Raw genomic sequence first — 17,705 nt, forward strand, 5'->3', positions numbered from 1 at the left:
TTCTGTTCTCTTTCACCGAGCTTGGTTCAAATTCAAATTATGAAGCGGTCACAGCAGTGAAGCGGTGGGATATGATCGTGATGTGAGGAGGCAGCGGGGAGAGGCAGGGAGTGGACAAGAGTCCAAGCTGGCCAGGCCTGGAGCCACGAAGTCCAGGAGAAGGTGGTGGTCCTCCTCCTCCTCCTCCTCCTCCTCCTCTAACCTGACAGGGAAGTCCCAGCAGGAAAGGAAGACAATTCCAGCTGGCTGCAAGGGCCAGGGCTGGCCACCAGGGGGCACCCCTCTCCCAGAGCTGAAGGGTCTTGTGCAAAACCACCTATCTGGCCAAAAGGGCAAATTTCTTCCAGGACCCGACCGCTGGACAGGATCGGTGCTCGCACTGGCCAGAGAAAGAAGACACGGCATCCCCAGCTTGGCCAGTCTGTGGTGGAGAGAAAAAAACCCCAATTAAGGGCAGCCGCAAGCTTGCACACCACCGTTCTAGATTTCCACTTCTTGCTGGGCGTTCGCATCCAGGGGGGGAAAACGTGCGTGGAGGGAGAGGCGTAGCTGCCGTTTAAGGTGCCCCGGCCCCAGACTCTGGTGGAGGTGGCAGACTTTCAAGCGGGGCGCTATCGAAAGGGGGGGGCAAAGCTAACCGCCGCCTCGCTCGGCTACCCAGCACGTCCTCCCAGGTTGGGGGCACAGAGTCCCAGAGAAGGTCTCTCCGAGGTCAAGAGCCAGCCCCGAGGGCACGGCACAGAGAATCAGTCACAGCTGGGGGCTCTGGGCTGGGTACGGAAGGGGTCTCTCGCTGCTTTCTTTTCCCAAGATCGATTGGTCAACTGATGGATTCCCCAAGTTAGAGGAGATCTTGGGCTTTTCCCTCCTCCCTCCCTCCTCAACCCACCTCTGTCCCCTCTTGACCAGTGGTTTCAGGGAGTGGAGACTCGGCCTCGGAGGAGTCCCCCACCTGACCCCTTTGGGTGTGTCGGGGGCAGTGCCTTCCCCAGTGTGCTTGCCGGGGGGGGTCTCCTCCCAGCCCAGGGTCTTCCTGGGGAAAGGTGCCTCTCAAGAGGCACCTCTGCCTCTCCCCCCCCCTGGCTGAGTTGAAAGACCTCTGGTGCTTTGTCTCTCCGAGGATTGGGGGGCACCTTAGAGCTGTCATGTGAAGAGGCTGGGGGGGCACCTTTAGGAAGCCACCTGAGGTGCCCACTCACTGCCTCCATCTTCCTGCTCCTCTTCCCCAGGCCTGGCCACTCCCTTGATCGCCGCCAGCTCAGGACCCCCCCGGACTGTGACCCCCTCTCCAAATCCTCACCTGCGCCTCCCCTGGGTAGGGGTGGGGGGAAGCCGCTGCACCTGTTGCTTGTTTCTCTCCCTCCTTATTGACCAAACAAGAAGGACACCCACTCCCTGCGCCTGACCCCATCTCGCCAGAGTTGTCAGGCTAAATATTTTGAATGTAACATGAAAACAGCCCTTGGAACAGATCCAGCCCCAGCAGGAGGGCAGGCAGGGCCGGGGGGTGGGGGGCGTGCACAAGGGAGGAAAGACGCCCGGCCCCACCCAGCCTCCTGCCACACCTGGGGCTCCGGACTGGCCATGCCTCCATTTTCCCACCCTTTTCACTGGTGTGCAAGCTTGCCAGAGGATGGTCGCGGGGGCCCTGCCAGTCAGGGACAAGGCCACCCTGCCTCCCAGCTGCAGACCAGTGGCCCTGCGGCAGGCAGGGCACTCCTCTCTCTCGGGGCCCCCTGGCAACAAGCAAGGGTCCAGGGCTGCTGCCAACTGAGAAGCCAGCCCGGACCCCAGCCCCTCAGAACCACCGGGAGCGGCCGTGCCTCACGAGACTTGCTTTCCCTCCGGTGCTGGGCCGTTCATGGACCATGGAGATGAAGGGGACAAGGGGCGTCCCTGCTGCCCCCCTCTGGCCCACTCGGGGGGCCCTGCTCTTCCTCTGCCTGCTGGGGCTGAGCCCTGCACCAGCCACTGCAGAAAGTAAGTCCCTCCTGGGTTGGGGGAGGTCAGCCTCTGGCTGGGCTCAAGGGCACAGCGCTCAGTTGCCCCGAGCCCAGGAAGAACCCTCCCTGCGTGCGGTGACTGGGGCACCCGCCTTGGCACAGGGCAGGGCAGGCAGCTGGGTCAAAGCTGAGCTAAATGGGGGCTGGGCTGGATTGCCCAAGAAACCCGGTGGCGGCTTAGCGTGCAGGTGGTGTGAACCCGCCGGCTCCGTTCCGGCTGAGATTCGGGTTGGGCAGAGCATCTTAGGCACAGCTAGCCCTGCATTCAGAGTTTAGCATCTTGTGTGAACCTAGCTAGTAGCCCCAGAAGACATAGAAAGGGCCTGCTGGAGTAATTCCGTATCTGGGGTCACCCGTCTGAGAGAATTGGGGACTGTAAGGGAGGAAGAAAAGCAGCAGGGCTCCTTGTGTTTGGCTCTGCCGGTAAAAACGATGCTAAATAGGGGGAGAAACCTAATAGGCTAATCTAGCTTTAAAGTCGTTTTCCTGTACCTAGAAAATTATTCATCGAAGACCGCTAAATGTCAGTGCTTTGCTCCATCTTTTGATAACATCAGAAGAGAAAACCGGATTAGCATATTATCTGCAGTTGGCATCTGAAGATGCGGTCAAACTGCAAATAGAGCAGTCGTGCTTTTCCGCTCAAGCCGGAACAGCTTGCCTCTTAACAGCGAGGTGTTTCTGCCCGACGTTTAGCAACCTCCCCGCTCAAAACCAGAGTGGAAACCGAATGTTATTTCTGTAGGGGGGAAAATCCAGCCAGGTAGGAATTTAAATCCAGAGCAAAGAGGCTGTCAAGGGAGAAATCTGTCCCTGGGACCCGATTCGGAGAAAGCCAAGAGGCTTTTCCCTGGCTACACTTTTGGATGGAGGGTTTTGGGCAAGAGTCACAGATCTTGTTTCCACTACTGGGCCGTGATGGTGGCGGAAGGCGAATCCCCAACCCGCGTGCACTGCTCCCTGTGCCACTCTGTAGCCCTTTCCCCTCTTTGACATCCTGTCCTAACTTTTCAGCCGGTTCAGGATCGCGCAGGGAGGGTGGGAGACGTATGGCTGAGCTACTGTGTGATGGTTTCAAGCTGCTTCTGCTGTTGCTCTGGAGTGGGGCCCTGGGGTGGCAGGGGTAGGAAACGGGTGCCCCCTCACCCCCGCGCCCGGCCCTCCCAGGGCTCGGAGCGAGACCTCTGGAGATGAGCAGGAGAGAAACCCCCGTGCCCTGATGAGAGCTGGAGGCGCATCCCACCCTGTGAGGGGTCCCGGCCTATCCCGGGCACACCCGCCCTTCCTGTTTTCTGCGCTCCCGCTGGGTTTATAGGCACAAAAGATACTTTCTCTGTTGCCAAACAAAGCAGAACCAAAACACCGCAGTCGTCAGAAAGCCACTTTAGCTAGTCTGGCTGGGTGAGGGGGAGGGTCCTTCCCCCCCACCCCGGCAGGAAGGAGAGAGGGCAGGAGTATTTCTCTACGGACCGGCTCCCCCTCCCCCATTAAACATTATTGAGGCTCCTGGCTGGAATCAGGACGGCAGCGGGGGGGGGGGGGGGGAGACCTTGGTTCAGAAGCTGGCAGGGGTGCCTTTCAGCAAAGCTGACGGGCACCTAACTAAGCATTTCATCAATTAACAAGTCCTTAATTAGCAGCATCTGCTAATTCAGAGACTTCCTGCCAATCTCTGCATTTTTTAAAAGGAACGGAGTGGAGAGACAGGCACGCTGGTCCTCAGCTTTTACTGCAAACCCTACAGCGGTATTTGGGGTCCCTTCCTCTTTCATGCCCCCAAAGAACAGGCTCAGCCAGGCCCATCAAGGGCTTAGCGGCTGCATTCACACAACGACATGCTTGTTTTGGTTACTGTAACCTGGGTTAGGATTTGTTTACTGTTTCTGGGGTGGTGTTGCAGGTTGTGAAGACCCACCGGTGGGTTCCTTTGTGGGCTCGTGTATTAACTCAACCTGCTTCTGTGGCTGAGGACAGGCTGGCACCCGTGCCAGGTGCTTCCCTTCCTCCCTGTGCCCCATGGAGGAGGGTTCGGGGTTAACGCCACCACTTTTGATGTCGCTTCCTCCCTTCCACGAGGACTTCCTTCCTTCCATCCCTTTCAAAGGAGAGGGGACGTGTTTTGGCCATGGCTGCCCAAGGAGATGGGCTGGGGGCCGGGCATTACTGCCAGGGTGTCTGCTGCTGTGATGCCAACCCCACCATCTGTGAGGTCTCCTCCTCCTGCACCAATTCCTCTTGAAAGCCTCAGCAAACACGAAGCTAGCTCCAAGCCGTGTGCAAGCAAACATTTGGATCTCCGCGAATGGGGAACAGCACCTGTTTAAACAGTAGCTCAACCCAGCCCCTTCTCTGTCCTGCCCTCCTCTGCAGAAGGTGCTTCCCAGGGAGGAGGGGGCGGGGGAGATGCTGGTTGGCCACCAGCTCCTTTCAGGGCTGGCCTGGCATCCGTCTCTTGTGCCCCCAGACCTCTGGGCAAGGACTTGGCCAGTAATTGTCATCACTACCTGCTGAGTAGAAGCAGAAACAGATGGGGGAGGGAGCTGGGGGTCCTCTAAGTTCCCTTTCCAGAGCTGAAGATGTCTAGAGCCCATCTACCCTGGAATCCAGCTGCCAGAAAGGAGCTCCCCACAGCCAGCGACGCCTCTGGACGGTGCCAGGCTTGGAGAATGCTAGTGTTGGCACTGCAGCCAGGAGGCTTGGGGCTCCTGTGCAAATACCAGATTGGGGGGGGTCTCCAAGGCAGGGACCAGACAGCAGCCACCGTCTCTTGGGGCTCTGCCAGATGGCTTCTGGGTGTGCTGAGAGGCCCTTCTGGAACAGCTAGGTAGTTGTCGCAGGCCAAGGTGGGCCAGACCCCCGCTCCCCCCTCGCCGCAAGGGAGCAGTGCAGGGACCCACCAGCCCCTCTAGCCTCACTCCCTGGAATGAAGGCACCTGCTCCTTTACCAGAGTTACCCAAGGCAGCCAAAGCGGGGGCGGTTCGGAGCCTCCCTCTGGCGGCTTTTCCTTGACCGCTCCTGTTTCACTGCGCCTCATCCTAAGCCACGCAGGATCACCACCGACCCAAGGCCCGTCCTGCATTTTTGCCCGTGGAAGGCTGGACAAACGGGGCGGCTGATCGTAACGCTGAAGCAACGTCATCTTTCAGAATTGGGCATCGTTTTCCAAGAGCGGGGAGCAGAGGGTAGAAAAGCCTTTCGCGGCGCGCTAAGCTGCGCCGGAGGCGGCTGGAGGCCACGGGGCCCTCCGGCCGGGAGGGAAGGGTCTTCAGCCCCTCCTGGACCGCCGAGCCCCCTAACTCCCCGCTCCGCCTCCCGCAGTCTGCGAGAGCATGGACATCCGCGTGGATCCCGCGCAGCTGCGCCGCCTGGAGAACTGCTCCGTCATCGAGGGCAGCCTGCAGATCCTGCTCATGTTCACGGCCAGCGGCGAGGACTTCCGCTCGCTGGCCTTCCCGCGCCTGGTCATGATCACCGAGTACCTGCTGCTCTTCCGCGTCTACGGGCTGGAGAGCCTGCGCGACCTCTTCCCCAGCCTGGCCGTCATCCGCGGGGCCAGCCTCTTCTTCAGCTACGCCCTGGTCATCTTCGAGATGCCGCACCTGCGCGACATCGGCCTGCGCGGCCTGACCAACGTGCTCAACGGCTCGGTGCGGATCGAGCGCAACCAGGAGCTCTGCCACATCTCCACCATCGACTGGGCCCTGCTGCAGCCGCCACCCGCGCTCGAGCACAACATCATCCTGCACAACAAGCCGGCCGAGGAGTGCGCCGACGTCTGCCCGGGCATCCTGGGCGCGCAGGAGCCCTGCGTGCAGACTCCGGCCGGCCTGGCGGGGCCGCTGGAGTACCGCTGCTGGACTTCCAGCAACTGCCAGAAAGGTGCGTCTGTCCGGGGCCCCAGCAGGCCCGCAGGCGACTGCGCGGGGGGTGGGGGGCAAGGGCAGCCGGGCCGTGGGAAGGCGCCCGAGTGCGCATACACGTGCACGGCGGGCGGGGCGTGCGCTGGGGTCAGGCTCTCCCTCCTTCGCTCCGCTGCGTCGGTTCGACTTCCAAGCGGAGGAAGAAACTCAGGCCCGCGGCTGGAGGGGGGGCGCAGGCGCACCGCCCTCCCAGACCCGTCGGGGGTAAGCCCGCCGCGCAAACGAGGAGGGCGAGGAGAGCGGCCGGCCCGGACCCCGGTCTCGTCTTGGCTTCCGCCCCGGCCACCGCCGCCGCCTCCCCTTTGCCTCTGGGTCTCTCGCGGCGCACCCCCTCGACGCCTCCCCGGAGCCCGTTTGCTGTAAACAGGAGAGCGGCGAGTGCCAAGAGACGGGCAGCGTTTGGGGCGGGGAAGCTGGCCGCTTTCCCGCGTGGGCGCGTCTCTGTCGGGGGCAGGGAGGCCGCGGGTCTGCCTTTGGGAGCGTCGCCTCTGCCTCTCCGCTGGAGGGGGGCAGAAGTAGCAGCCCCCTCCCCTCCCCTCCCCTCCCCGGGCTGCCTCCGAGGGACGCGGGCAACATGCAGGCAACCTTCTGGATGAGTAAACCAGCCGCCTGGCCTCGGTGGCCACAGCCGCGGATCTTGGTTGGTCTTAAGAAGCCAAGCGGGACTGAGTCCAGATGGGGGAGGGCGGGACAACCCAGGCTGGGGGGGGGTAGACCCAGGAGTCAAAAAGGTGTCCCAGAAGAAGCAGAGAGCCCGCCCCCCCCGCTAAAAAACGGACAGCGATATGCCAAGGGTGAAGATTTTTTTTTTTACAGCGATCAGCTCTGGGTAGAGGATTGCTTTAAAAGTGTCCTTGCTGTTCAAATGTTTTGCTTTGAACCTATAAATCTGATGTTTCCAAAGCGTCAGGGGGGTCAGACTCCAGAGCCACAGGCAGCTGTGGGAAGATTTGATAAATAAAAGGAAGAGGACTTTGGATTTTTTTCCTCCTTGTATCTGGTTTGGGGTTCCCAAGGAGCAAGATTCAGTGGATGGTACCTATTGATCGGTTTGATTAACACCAGCCTCCTTATGCAAAGAGCTGGAGGCTGCGTGTAGGTGTTGTTGCATAAGAGGGGGCCACGCATCTAAAGGCCCGTCTTCCTCCCCTCCAGCAGGGACCCCAAACCCTCCAGACCTGCTAGTGAGTCTGCCGAATCTTCACCTCAAAACCTGGGAAATGTAGGAATAAGGTTCACTGTGTGGCAAGCAGGGAACATTGGCGCTCTCCTTGTTGCATAAACACCCAGTCTTAAAATCCGAAAATGACCAAATCGAAGAGATGGAGGGAGGAAAGTGTGGAGCTCCGTGACACCAAATAAAAGAGCCATATTTTGTAAATAGAAAGGGATATACATTTTGACACAAATCTTTACTAGGACACGGCAGGCAAGAGACCAACAACAGAAGCCGATCTCAAGGTGTGGATGGGGCTGAAATTGTACTTTAGGCAGACAGCCAATTCGTTGACTCCCCCCCTTGGACAGGTGGGGTGTAAATCTGCGCTTGTGAATTTGGGCTGGGAAGGAGTTCCAGATCAGAAGGGCCCAGCTCTCTAAAGGGGCAGTGCAGTGAGAAACACGCCCCTCTCTCCTGAGAACTTTGTGGGGGATTTTCACCGGAAGGGCGACTGGAAATCAGCAGAGCAGCAACAGCAGGGGGAAGGGGAGGGGAGGGGAGGGGAGGGCGGGGGGGGGTCCGTGTTGTGCCTAAATCCTTGCCAAAGCCATGGTGCTGAGCCACTCACGCCCTGTCTCCTCCCCTTCAGTGTGTCCGTGCAAAGTTGGAGGTGCTGCTTGCACACACAAGGCGGAGTGCTGCCACCCGGAGTGCCTGGGGGGCTGCAGCCGCCCTGGGGACCCCCAGGCCTGCGTTGCCTGCCGCCACTTCTACTTCAACGGGGGCTGCCTGAGCTCCTGCCCGGACCTCACTTACGAGTACGAAGGGTGGCGCTGCGTGACCGCCGAGTACTGTGGCGGCCTGCGCAAGGTCTCCGAAAATCTCCGGGACTCCTCCAGGTTTGTCATCCATCAGAAGCAGTGCCTGTCCGAGTGCCCCCCGGGCTACCAGAAGAACGAGAGCAGGTGAGGAGCGGGCCCCCCCCCCCCCCGGTGCCAGTTTCCCCGTGGCTTGGCTCTTCTGCCGTGGCTTGTTTCATCTGCCAGTTGAAATGTTTGTAGAGACAAGTTGATGCTTGAAGCGGGAAGTCTCTTCCTTCATTAGCACAAGTGTAAGCACTTAATAACTGCTGGCAGAGTCCTAATCTTTAAAAACCCATTAAGCTAATTTCTTCCTCGTCACAGTCATCTTTAAAGTTGCTTAACTTCCGTACACAGCAAGTCTCACCACCTTTGCTTTCAAAAACCTTCCTCAAATCTCAAAAGCCCTCAACTGATCCGATGAGGAGATATGTTTGGGGCCAGAGAAGTTTTCAAACTCAGAGCTGCCTCTGAGATACGAGGGCCCACCCGTCCTGGCTTCCTGACACCTTTGGGGGGTGCTAATTAGGGTTGGCAATTAGCATTGGAGTGGAGGTGAAGGCCTGCTGCTCCCTGCGGGGTGCGCGGAGGGAAGATGAGCCACGCATCCCTTGGCAAGAGGGCCAATTTTGCATAGGAACTTGGAAGAACGGGGCGCGTGGTCCTCAGCCCCTCTTCCTTTTCTTTCCTGCCACTTCCAGCCTCGTCTGCCGTGAGTGCGAGGGGTTGTGCCCCAAGGAGTGTAAAGTGGGCACCAAAACCATTGACTCCACTCGGGCAGCCCGGGACCTGGCCGGCTGCACCCTCGTCGAGGGGAACCTGATTATTAACATCCGCCGGGGCGGTGAGTGCCGTCACTTCTGCTGATGCACTCCAGGGAGAAGGCTTGCATTCCCATCAGTGCCCCTATGACTCCAACCCTCCCCCCACTTGTGGCTACCTCTTGCTCACCGCCTGCCTCTCTTCTCCTCCTGCAGAAAATCTGGCCTCCACGTTGCAGAGCAGCCTCGGCCTGATTGAGACCATCACAGGCTTCCTGAAGATCAAGCACTCCTTTGCTCTCATCTCCCTGAGCTTCTTCAGGAACCTCAAACTGATCCGGGGGGACTCCATGGTGGATGGGTGAGTGGGGGCCAAATGAGCAGATGCTCGCCTGCTAGCGGAAGGAAGGGGCGCCCAGCATGGCAGCGGCGCCCTCCTCCAGCAGCCTTCTCTGCCCCATGGAGGGCTAGCGAGAAGTGCGGGGCTTGGCTGGAGAATCGGGTTGTGGGGGGGCAGGGGGCAGAGGCTGGGCTGGGGAAAGGCCTGACCCTGCAAGGCACTGCCTGAGCCCCCCACCTCCCGTGGCTTTGCCCCCAGGAACTACACCCTGTATGTGCTGGACAACCAGAACCTCCAGCAGCTGTGGGACTGGGGTCAGCACCGGCTGTCCATCCCTGTGGGGAAGATGTACTTTGCCTTTAACCCCAAGCTGTGCCTCTCGGAGATCTTCCGGATGGAGGAGGTCACGGGGACCAAGGGCAGGCAGAACAAGGCGGAGATCAACCCCCGGACGAATGGGGACCAAGCCTCTTGTGAGTTAGTGGGGAAGGCAGAAGCAGTCATTGGGGAGAGGAGGGGAGGGGAGGGGACCCAGAGATTTTACCCTGCTTCCTTTCAGGCCACAGTTAAGAAGCTCAGCTGTGACAGCAAAATCTCCATGCTGCTTCTCCCCCTTCCTCAGACGCTTTCTTAATGAAAACAGTTTTTACGATCCACTCCTTGCATAGATAGAAGCCTCACTTTGCTCTTTTTGGCTCACATTTCCCGCTGGCCTGGCTTTTGCCTTGCAGCCGCTCTTATCCCCCCTTGTCCTTTTTGAGGGCCCCCTCTGAGTGGTTCCTTCCCCCTCTCAGGCAAGACCCAGACTCTCCGCTTTGTGTCCAACACCACTGAATCGGACCGCATCGTCCTCAAGTGGGAACGCTACCAGCCTCCTGAGTCCCGGGACCTCCTCAGCTTCATTGTCTACTACAAGGAATCGTAGGTGCTGGGGAGGGTCTTCCCCCAGGAATCCTCCCTATGGGAGGGGGCTTGGGGCCCCTCTGTGACCGAGGGCTTTGCAACACTCCCCCCAACTGAGGCAGGCCCAGACTCGCCCTGGTGGGGGCCAGGCTGCCCTCGCCTCCAGCTAACCCTGGTGTCCTCCCCGCAGCCCCTTCCAGAACGTGACAGAGTATGTTGGGCAGGACACCTGCGGGGCCAACAGCTGGAACGTCGTGGACGTGGAGCTTCCCCTGAGCAACGACCAGGAGCCGGGCGTGACGCTGCAGAACCTGAAGCCGTGGACGCAGTACGCCGTCTTTGTGCGGGCCATCACCCTCACCACCGCCGAAGAGAGGCGCAACTTCGGGGCCCAGAGCGAGGTGGTCTACGTCCGCACCCTGCCTGCAGGTGAGGGAGCAGAGGCACGAGGGGAGGGGCCCAAAGCGTGAACGTGGTGGGGAGGGAGTTCACTGACTCTCCGCCAAGTTGATCTCGCTGAAGGGCCATCTTGGAGCAAGAGCCCGCTCTCGGCTCTGGCAGCGGTAAAGACGAACGCATTTTGAACGACACTTGTAAAAGCCAAGAGTAAAGCATGCGGAGGAGAAGGGAGGCTGGGAAGGAGGAACGTGCAGTCCCGGACCGGGAGGGGCGAAGGGGCTAGATTCTGGCCCTTCTCCTTCCACCTCCCGGCTCCCACACTCCCCCCTGCTCTCCGACTGCAGCGCCCACGGTGCCACGAGAGGTCATCTCCATGTCCAACTCTTCCTCGCACCTCATTGTCCGGTGGAAGCCACCCTCGCAGCCCAACGGGAACCTCACCTACTATCTCGTGCTGTGGCAGCAGCTGGCCGAGGACTCGGAGCTCTTTGTCAACGACTACTGTCACAAAGGTGAGGCCTGGGGCCACTTTGGCACCTGGGGGCCAGCCCGACCCTCGGCTCACGGCCCGCTTTGTCTCCGCTTTGCTGCCCCCAGGGCTCCGTCTGCCCACCAGCAGTGCAGACACCCGCTTTGGCACGAGCGACAGGGAGAGGCACGAGGACCCGGAGGATGAGCAGTGCTGCCCCTGCCAGAGTCCCGTTGGGCACAGCCAGCCCAGCGTGGAGACCGTGTCTTTCCAGAAGAAGTTTGAGAACTTCCTCCACAATTCGATCATCCTGCCCAGGTGAGTCGAACTGGGCGGGCAGATTTCCTGCGCGGGGGCTAAGAAACAGAGGCTGGGAACTGGCTGGCTTTCTCGGTCTCCCTCTTTCCGCAGACCTCCCTGGAAAGTCACCTCCATCAACAAGATTTCTTCTTACCGGTAAGCTTAAGACCTTCTGGAAGACGGGGGCCCATGTTTGTCTTTGTGTGGAGGAAATTGGCTTTCCTATAAGGGGGGCAGCGGGCCCCTAGTCTTACAGAAATGCTCTTGGGTCTGCTTTGGGGTAAAGCATGCCCCCCTTCAAAGCAGCAGGGCTGCCCCTAACCTTTCTCTCCCTGGCTGCGACAGGGTCCCCAAAAGGCGCAGAGACACCCTTGCTGTGACAATGGCCAGCCAGGCCTTTCCCAATGCCTCCTCGCCTCCTCCAGGGAGCCCAAGCAACACAGCCACGGCCCACCGGGCTGAGTTCGACTCTAAAACAGAGAAGGACTTCCGCATCTTTGAGGATAAAGTCGTTCGGGACCGGACAGCAATTTCCAACCTGCGCCATTTCACTGAATATCGGATCGACATTCACGCCTGCAACCATGCAGCGCAGACCGTGGGGTGCAGCGCTGCGACCTTCGTCTTTGCTCGGACAATGCCGGAAGGTGAGCAAGAACGGCTTTGCTCTTTTCTTGTGAAAAGGAGAAAATTACCGAACGGGAGATAATTAACCTCAGAACAGTTCAAATTCAAGATCTCTCTTAGTCGCTGCCCTCCCTTTCACCGGTCATTGCAAAAAATGTCTCTCAGTTGTTGCAGCCTCACGGACGGGGAGAGTTGCTGTGCTCTGGGCTGGCCCAGATAGTTCAGGGGTCCTGCATGAGTTCCGAAAGAGGTGCAGAGGGCATGTGGTGCCCCTGGCACCAGCTAGATAGCCCCCTGGGCACAGGAGGCCTTCAGAACATCTTGAGGAACAGATGGGTGGCCCACTCATAGGGTGTCCTGGAAAGTCTTTGGTGGGACAGTGCAAAAGATTTGTGGAGGATAGACCACCACCACATATGCCCCCCCGCCCCCGCGGACAGCCATTTTCGCCTGCTCCCATCTCTTCCCAGCAGAGAAATTGCGGGAAGACTCCGGTTGCTAGTCCAGGGACACCCCTCCACCTTTCTAGCCTTTGCCCAACGGCTTTGCTCTTCTCCTGCCCAGCTCAAGCTGACAACATCCCAGGAAACCTGACCTGGGAGCCGGCCAGCAAAAACAGTGTCCTCCTCCGGTGGCAGGAGCCAAAGAACCCCAATGGCCTCATCCTGAAGTATGAGATCAAGTACAGCCGGGAGAGTGAGGTGAGGATTGCTGGTCGGGGGCAGGCTGGGACCCAGACAGCTTCTCGGCGTTGCTCCCCATGAGTGGCTCATCCTACCGTCTCTCAGCCTGGCGGATCCCCTCTCCAGAACTCTCAGCCCTGGCCCAGGTTGAGGGGACTCTGAGAGCTACAGCCTGGCACCGGGTGGATGCCACCCTGGGCAACTCTGACCAGCTACGAAGCAGCTTTGCTTCCTTGCAGAAAGTCATCTCTGTGGTCTGCGTGTCCCGCCATCGCTATGCCCGGTACGGGGGCTACCATCTCGCCCTCCTCCAGCCGGGAAATTACTCCGCTAAGGTTCGAGCCACCTCGCTAGCAGGAAATGGTTCCTGGACCAGCCTGATGAAGTTCTACATTCTTGGGGGAGGTGGGTGTCTCTTCTTAAGTCGCTTTTCTTCCTGGAGGACCTTGTGCTGGTAAAGGGGCACGAGATTGTTCCTCCCCAGGTCTCGTGAACCCAGCAGCCCCACGGAGGAATGCCAGGGGCCTTAGCTTACCAACATCCGCAGGGTCAAAGTGAGAAGATGCTAGGATATGTATTCATTCTTGCGTTCGCTTAAATCTGCCTCTCCTCTAACGAGGACGGGGCCCAGAGCAGCCTGCCTAGGGGACTTCAGCTCCCAGAATTCCCCAGCCAGATTGGCCGTGGCTGGGAATGCTGGGAATTTAAGTCCAGACATCTGGAAACTGGCCAGGTTGGAGAACATCAACATAAATGGTAGATGATAGATAGATAAATGGATGGATGGATGGATGGATGGATGGATGGATGGATGGATGGATGGATGGATGGATGGATAGCTGTAGGGATATAAGTAAGAGAAAGGTAAGGCTTAGTATTAAATTCTTTAGTGGTTTTACTTTAGAAAATGATTGTGAACCATTTATAAATGAAATAGACCTTAGTAAAAAAAAGGTTCAAGCACAAATAATTCTTCAACGTCTTTTAAATGCCCCCTCAAAAGACACACCCCTCCCCAGGGAAGGATAGAAAATCTTCCCCTTAAGTTTATTTCCATGACATTAGTAACAGACCGCAGACTGGCCAAATAGTTATGAAACTCGTCTGACGAGGCGGCTGGAAGTATGTTGTCAAACAGAGGGAAAAGTAACAACAGTGCAAAAGGTTTATTTGGCATTGCAAAAGGGAGCAGGAGAAAATATTGCCTAAATAGATTACTAGATGAGGCGGGGAGGAGGGAGCCGCTGCAGAGGGTGGGAAATCACGCGCAGTCGTGGCTCAGCCGAAGCGCTTTCCGGGGAAAAGCAAACGTTCCCACGGTTAGAGTGGTTTGTGTGTGTTTCTTCGTTTGTGATTCTCTTTGGTCAGTCGGGGTGCGATAATTACATTTCTCTCCCCCTTCCTCCCACCCCTCCTTTACGACCCCCCACCCCCTTTCCAAGTAGAGGAAGAGGAACCCGGAAATTTTTACGTGTTCTTGACGCTCACCCCGGTGGTCCTGATGGTGGGGATCACGTGCCTGGCTGTCTTCGTTTTCTTGTACAACAGGAAAAGGTAGAGCCCGCCTGCTGGGCTTCGGGGATCGGGGGCCAGCGGTTACAAAGTTGGGCTGGGTTAAAAATAGGGGGCCGGGGGGGCTGCTGTCTTTGCTGCTGTCTCCCAGAGGCGCGTCGCTTTCTCAAAGAGGCGGGCGGTGGGAAGTGCGGAAGCCGAACGCCAGAGCAGGATCGGCCCTTTGAGACTGCAGTTTCGGGGGGATCGTGCCCGTGAACGGCTTCTTCGGATCAGCTCTTCATCTGAGCGAGGTCCCCCTTTTTTGGGCTCCCAGGCAGCCACAAGGAATGCCGAAGCCCCTGAAAAAGCAACGTGCCCCCCCCCCGCCCTGATCTTTCCTTCGTGACCCTTGCCTTCCAGGAGCGCCGAAGGGTACCCCAGCGGCACGCTGTACGCCTCCGTCAACCCCGAGTACTTCAGCGCCTCCAACAGTGAGTGCCAAGGCAGAGGTGGGGAGCGAGGTCCAGCCAGCATGACGGTTGGGGGCTACGTGGGGCCGCTGGGGAGGCCGTGCAAGCGACTCCGGGATCTTCTGAGCGGGACGTTGGCAAACGCCTCTGCCTTTTCCCCTGCGGTTTCCCGTTCTCAGTGTACGTCCCCGATGAGTGGGAGGTGCCCCGGGAACGGATCACGATCCTGCGAGAGCTGGGCCAGGGGTCCTTCGGGATGGTCTACGAGGGGATCGCCAAGGACTTGGAGCAGGAGGGCCAGGAGACCCGGGTGGCGCTGAAGACCGTCAATGAGCTGGCCTCCATGCGGGAGCGAATCGAGTTCCTGAACGAGGCCTCTGTCATGAAAGCCTTTCGCTGCCACCACGTGGTAAGGGAGCAGCGCCCAGAGCAGTGCCCGGGAGTCGGGGGCCAGGAAAGGCCCAGCTGAGCTCCCCTTGGGCTGCCCGCTTTTCTGCGTCCATCGGCCTGTGATGCAGGTCAGGGTGCACGCATCCAAAGGAAGGTGGAGACATGTTCAGTGCACCCTCGACTCTGGACTTTGCGGACATGCTCACCTCACCAATCATCCGGAAAGGGGGATCGTGTCTTTCCCAGGGTGGATTTTTAACTTCCCGGTCCAGAGGTTTCCTGGGGATTCCCCCATCCTGGCGTCGCACTCGCCTTTTCGTGAGCCGCTGGGGTTGTGCGCCTCAGGGAGCCTGAAAGGCCTGCCAAGTGCTCTCCTTTGTCTTTCGGGCCCCAGGTCCGTCTCCTCGGGGTGGTGTCCCAAGGCCAGCCGGCTGTGGTCATCATGGAGCTGATGACGAGGGGGGACTTGAAGAGCTACCTCCGCTCGCTCAGGCCGGAAGCCGAGGTGGGTCTTTCCCCACCCGTTAAGGCTCAGGTTGCAGGCAAAGCAACCTGGACTGAACTGTCTGGAGCCCAGCAAAAGGCTCCTAAAATTTGGCATCGGTTTCAAAGCAATACCAAGAGAAAGGCAGGACTGGAAACCTGATCTTCCTTGTCACACTTCCTTTTTGAGTCTGGCTTCAACTGACCGTCTCTTTCTAACAGCGAAAAATGGAGTTGCTCTGGGCCCTTGAGTTGATAAGCTTTCCTAGCGACCCCCCACTCCCTGCCAAACTCCCACCTCCCATCGTAGAAGTCACATGGGGTGCCAGGCTGCCATCCGTCTGGTCCAGCTCCCCCAGGGAAGAGGCTGTGTGGTGCCTGGCCACCCTTGCCACAGCCTCCACACCGTGCTCCCCGAGGATCCCCCCAAGATTGCACTGACTACCTTGTTACCTCTCCTCATAGAATAGCCCCGGTTTGCCTCCCCCTTCGCTGAAGGACATGATCCAGATGGCTGGGGAGATTGCCGATGGCATGGCCTACCTCAATGCCAAGAAGTTCGTCCACCGGGACCTTGCAGCCCGCAACTGCATGGTGTCCGAGGACTTCACAGTGAAGATTGGAGGTGGGGCTGGGGCTGGGGCTGGGGCTGGGCAGGTTTGGGGGAGGACAGTGGCTCCCCACAACAGCCTGGGCTGGCTTGGGCACTAGGAGAAGCTGGGATCCAAAGGGGGCCAGCCTCTTCTCTCCACCTCTGCCCCTCAGTGGGCACAGGAACAGCTCTGTGCGTGTTTAGTCCCCCTCAATGATTTTCTTGCTCCCCAAAGATTTTGGGATGACGAGGGACATCTACGAGACGGACTATTACCGCAAAGGGGGAAAAGGCTTGTTGCCGGTCCGTTGGATGTCTCCGCAAGCCCTGAAGGATGGGATCTTCAATACTCAGTCGGACATCTGGTGAGCCCGTGGGGGCCAGAGGGGCGGGACGCAGTGGCTTGGCTTTTTTAAGCCTGCGTAGTCACGCATGGCATAGAGATGCTGCCGGGGTATTTTGTAGCCCAAATGGCAGGCTGTGCCCTTGGCTGGGGGTGAAGGGCTCGGCCTCGGAAGGAGGCCCTATGCAGGGCCAGCATAATCCAGCTGGAGAAGAGAAACCCAGGTGGGGAAGGGTGGCTGTGGGGGCCCAGGGCCGCCGGTGTGGAAGGGCCCTCCGGCCAGGTGCTTCTTCTCAGGCCACCCTGTTGCAGGTCCTTTGGTGTGGTGCTGTGGGAAATCGCCACCCTGGCGGAGCAGCCATACCAGGGCATGTCCAACGAGCAGGTGCTCCACTTTGTGATGGACAACGGGGTCCTGGAGAAGCCCGAGAACTGTCCCGACAAGCTGTGAGTGGCCGCGGGTGGCTTGTGGGAAGGCTAGTGCTGGGCAATGCTTCAGCCACCCTTCCCCTCCCTCTCCCCCAGCTCTTCAGAGAGAGGGTGGAATTGTTTCTGTGGTCTCCCTGAGTGAAGCCCAGCAACTTCCTGAGCATGTTGAGATAGTTTGCTTGCCTTCTAGCAGGACGTTTTTCTAGCTTCCCGTCTGACTCTGGTGGTCTCCCATCCAACGGCTCCCTGGCCCCAAAACTACTTAGCTTTACCAGCTCAGCCAAAGACAGCAAGTGGTTGCTTCTTAGCAGAGCAACAGTCACTTTCTGCCCAATTTATTGATGGGGCTGCCCCCCCCCTTCCTGGAGAGAGAGTCCCACACACTGCTGACCTGGCCTCCCATGTCCCTGGCTGAACAGTGAGCTGCCTGCGAAGGCGGGAGCCCGGCCCCACATGGCCTCCTTCCCTGCCTAGCGGCTCCTCTTCTCCCCCTTCCCAGGCACGACCTGATGACTTGGTGCTGGCAGCAAAACCCGCGTCTGCGCCCGTCCTTTGTCCAGATCCTGGAGAGCATCAAAGACGACATGAGCGGCAGCTTCCGTGCTCACGCCTTCTTCTTCAGCCTGGAGAACAAGCACAGCAGCTCGGGAGGCGCTCTGGACACCGAGACGGACAAGCTGCTGGAGGAGGAGGAGGAAGAGCCGAAGCCGGCGGCCCCAGCCCTGGCCCCCCGTGGCAGCAGCCCCCGGCTCGTTCTCGGCCCTGGCCAGCCCACAAACTGTTGCCCTTCCAGCAGGAAGCCACGCCTCTGAGGCTCGGCCAGCCGGGCAGCAAGGAGGGCCAGACACCCTGCCGGTCGGGGGCTGTGTCCCAGATTGCTGGCCCAGTGGCGAAGGACTCCCTGAAAGCAAGTGAGAGTGGGGAGACTTTGCAGAGGAACTGCTTTATCACTCGTTTTTGAAAGACAGGAGCAGGGGCGCCTCTCTGTGCGGGCAGAGTCTGACTGGCATCTGGGCACGCGACCTGCCTGGCCTGGGTCGTGTGCAGCATTATCTCAGGGCCAGCAGCCAGCCGGGCTT

The 17,705-nt window shown here is 59.1% G+C and overlaps 1 protein-coding gene across 2 annotated transcripts; it reads left to right on the forward strand.

The window, feature by feature from the left end:
* The first annotated feature begins 125 nt into the window (after nt 1-125).
* On the forward strand, nt 126-17,657 carry INSRR (insulin receptor related receptor). Of its 2 annotated transcripts, XM_088137092.1 has the most exons (22): nt 126-1,980; nt 5,323-5,883; nt 7,733-8,048; nt 8,645-8,787; nt 8,921-9,065; nt 9,303-9,517; nt 9,839-9,965; nt 10,138-10,376; nt 10,691-10,858; nt 10,944-11,133; nt 11,227-11,271; nt 11,461-11,762; nt 12,307-12,443; nt 12,665-12,830; nt 13,871-13,979; nt 14,340-14,410; nt 14,569-14,798; nt 15,174-15,284; nt 15,728-15,887; nt 16,090-16,219; nt 16,510-16,644; nt 17,126-17,657. In XM_088137092.1, the coding sequence occupies exons 1-22, from the start codon at nt 1,869-1,871 to the stop codon at nt 17,436-17,438; spliced, it is 4,125 nt and encodes a 1,374-aa protein (XP_087993218.1). In that variant the 5' UTR covers nt 126-1,868; the 3' UTR covers nt 17,439-17,657. The 2 variants fall into 2 exon arrangements, with proteins under 2 accessions (XP_087993218.1, XP_087993217.1); XM_088137091.1 differs by lacking the exon at nt 126-1,980 and having other exon boundaries at nt 2,279-5,883; nt 13,868-13,979.
* The last annotated feature ends 48 nt before the right edge of the window (nt 17,658-17,705 follow it).

The sequence above is a fragment of the Python bivittatus genome, unplaced genomic scaffold (assembly GCF_059951505.1).
Source record: "Python bivittatus isolate LINGU-HERP-01145 unplaced genomic scaffold, Pbiv_v1 ctg000180_np1212, whole genome shotgun sequence".
Taxonomy (NCBI): domain Eukaryota; kingdom Metazoa; phylum Chordata; class Lepidosauria; order Squamata; family Pythonidae; genus Python; species Python bivittatus.

Coding starts and splice junctions, on each gene's coding strand:
- INSRR (XM_088137092.1), top strand. CDS start 1,869: ATGGAGATGAAGGGGACAAGGGGCGTCCCTGCTGCCCCCCTCTGGCCC. Junction 10,377..10,690: donor CGTCCGCACCCTGCCTGCAG/GTGAGGGAGCAG, acceptor CTCCGACTGCAG/CGCCCACGGTGCCACGAGAG. Junction 11,134..11,226: donor AATTCGATCATCCTGCCCAG/GTGAGTCGAACT, acceptor CTCTTTCCGCAG/ACCTCCCTGGAAAGTCACCT.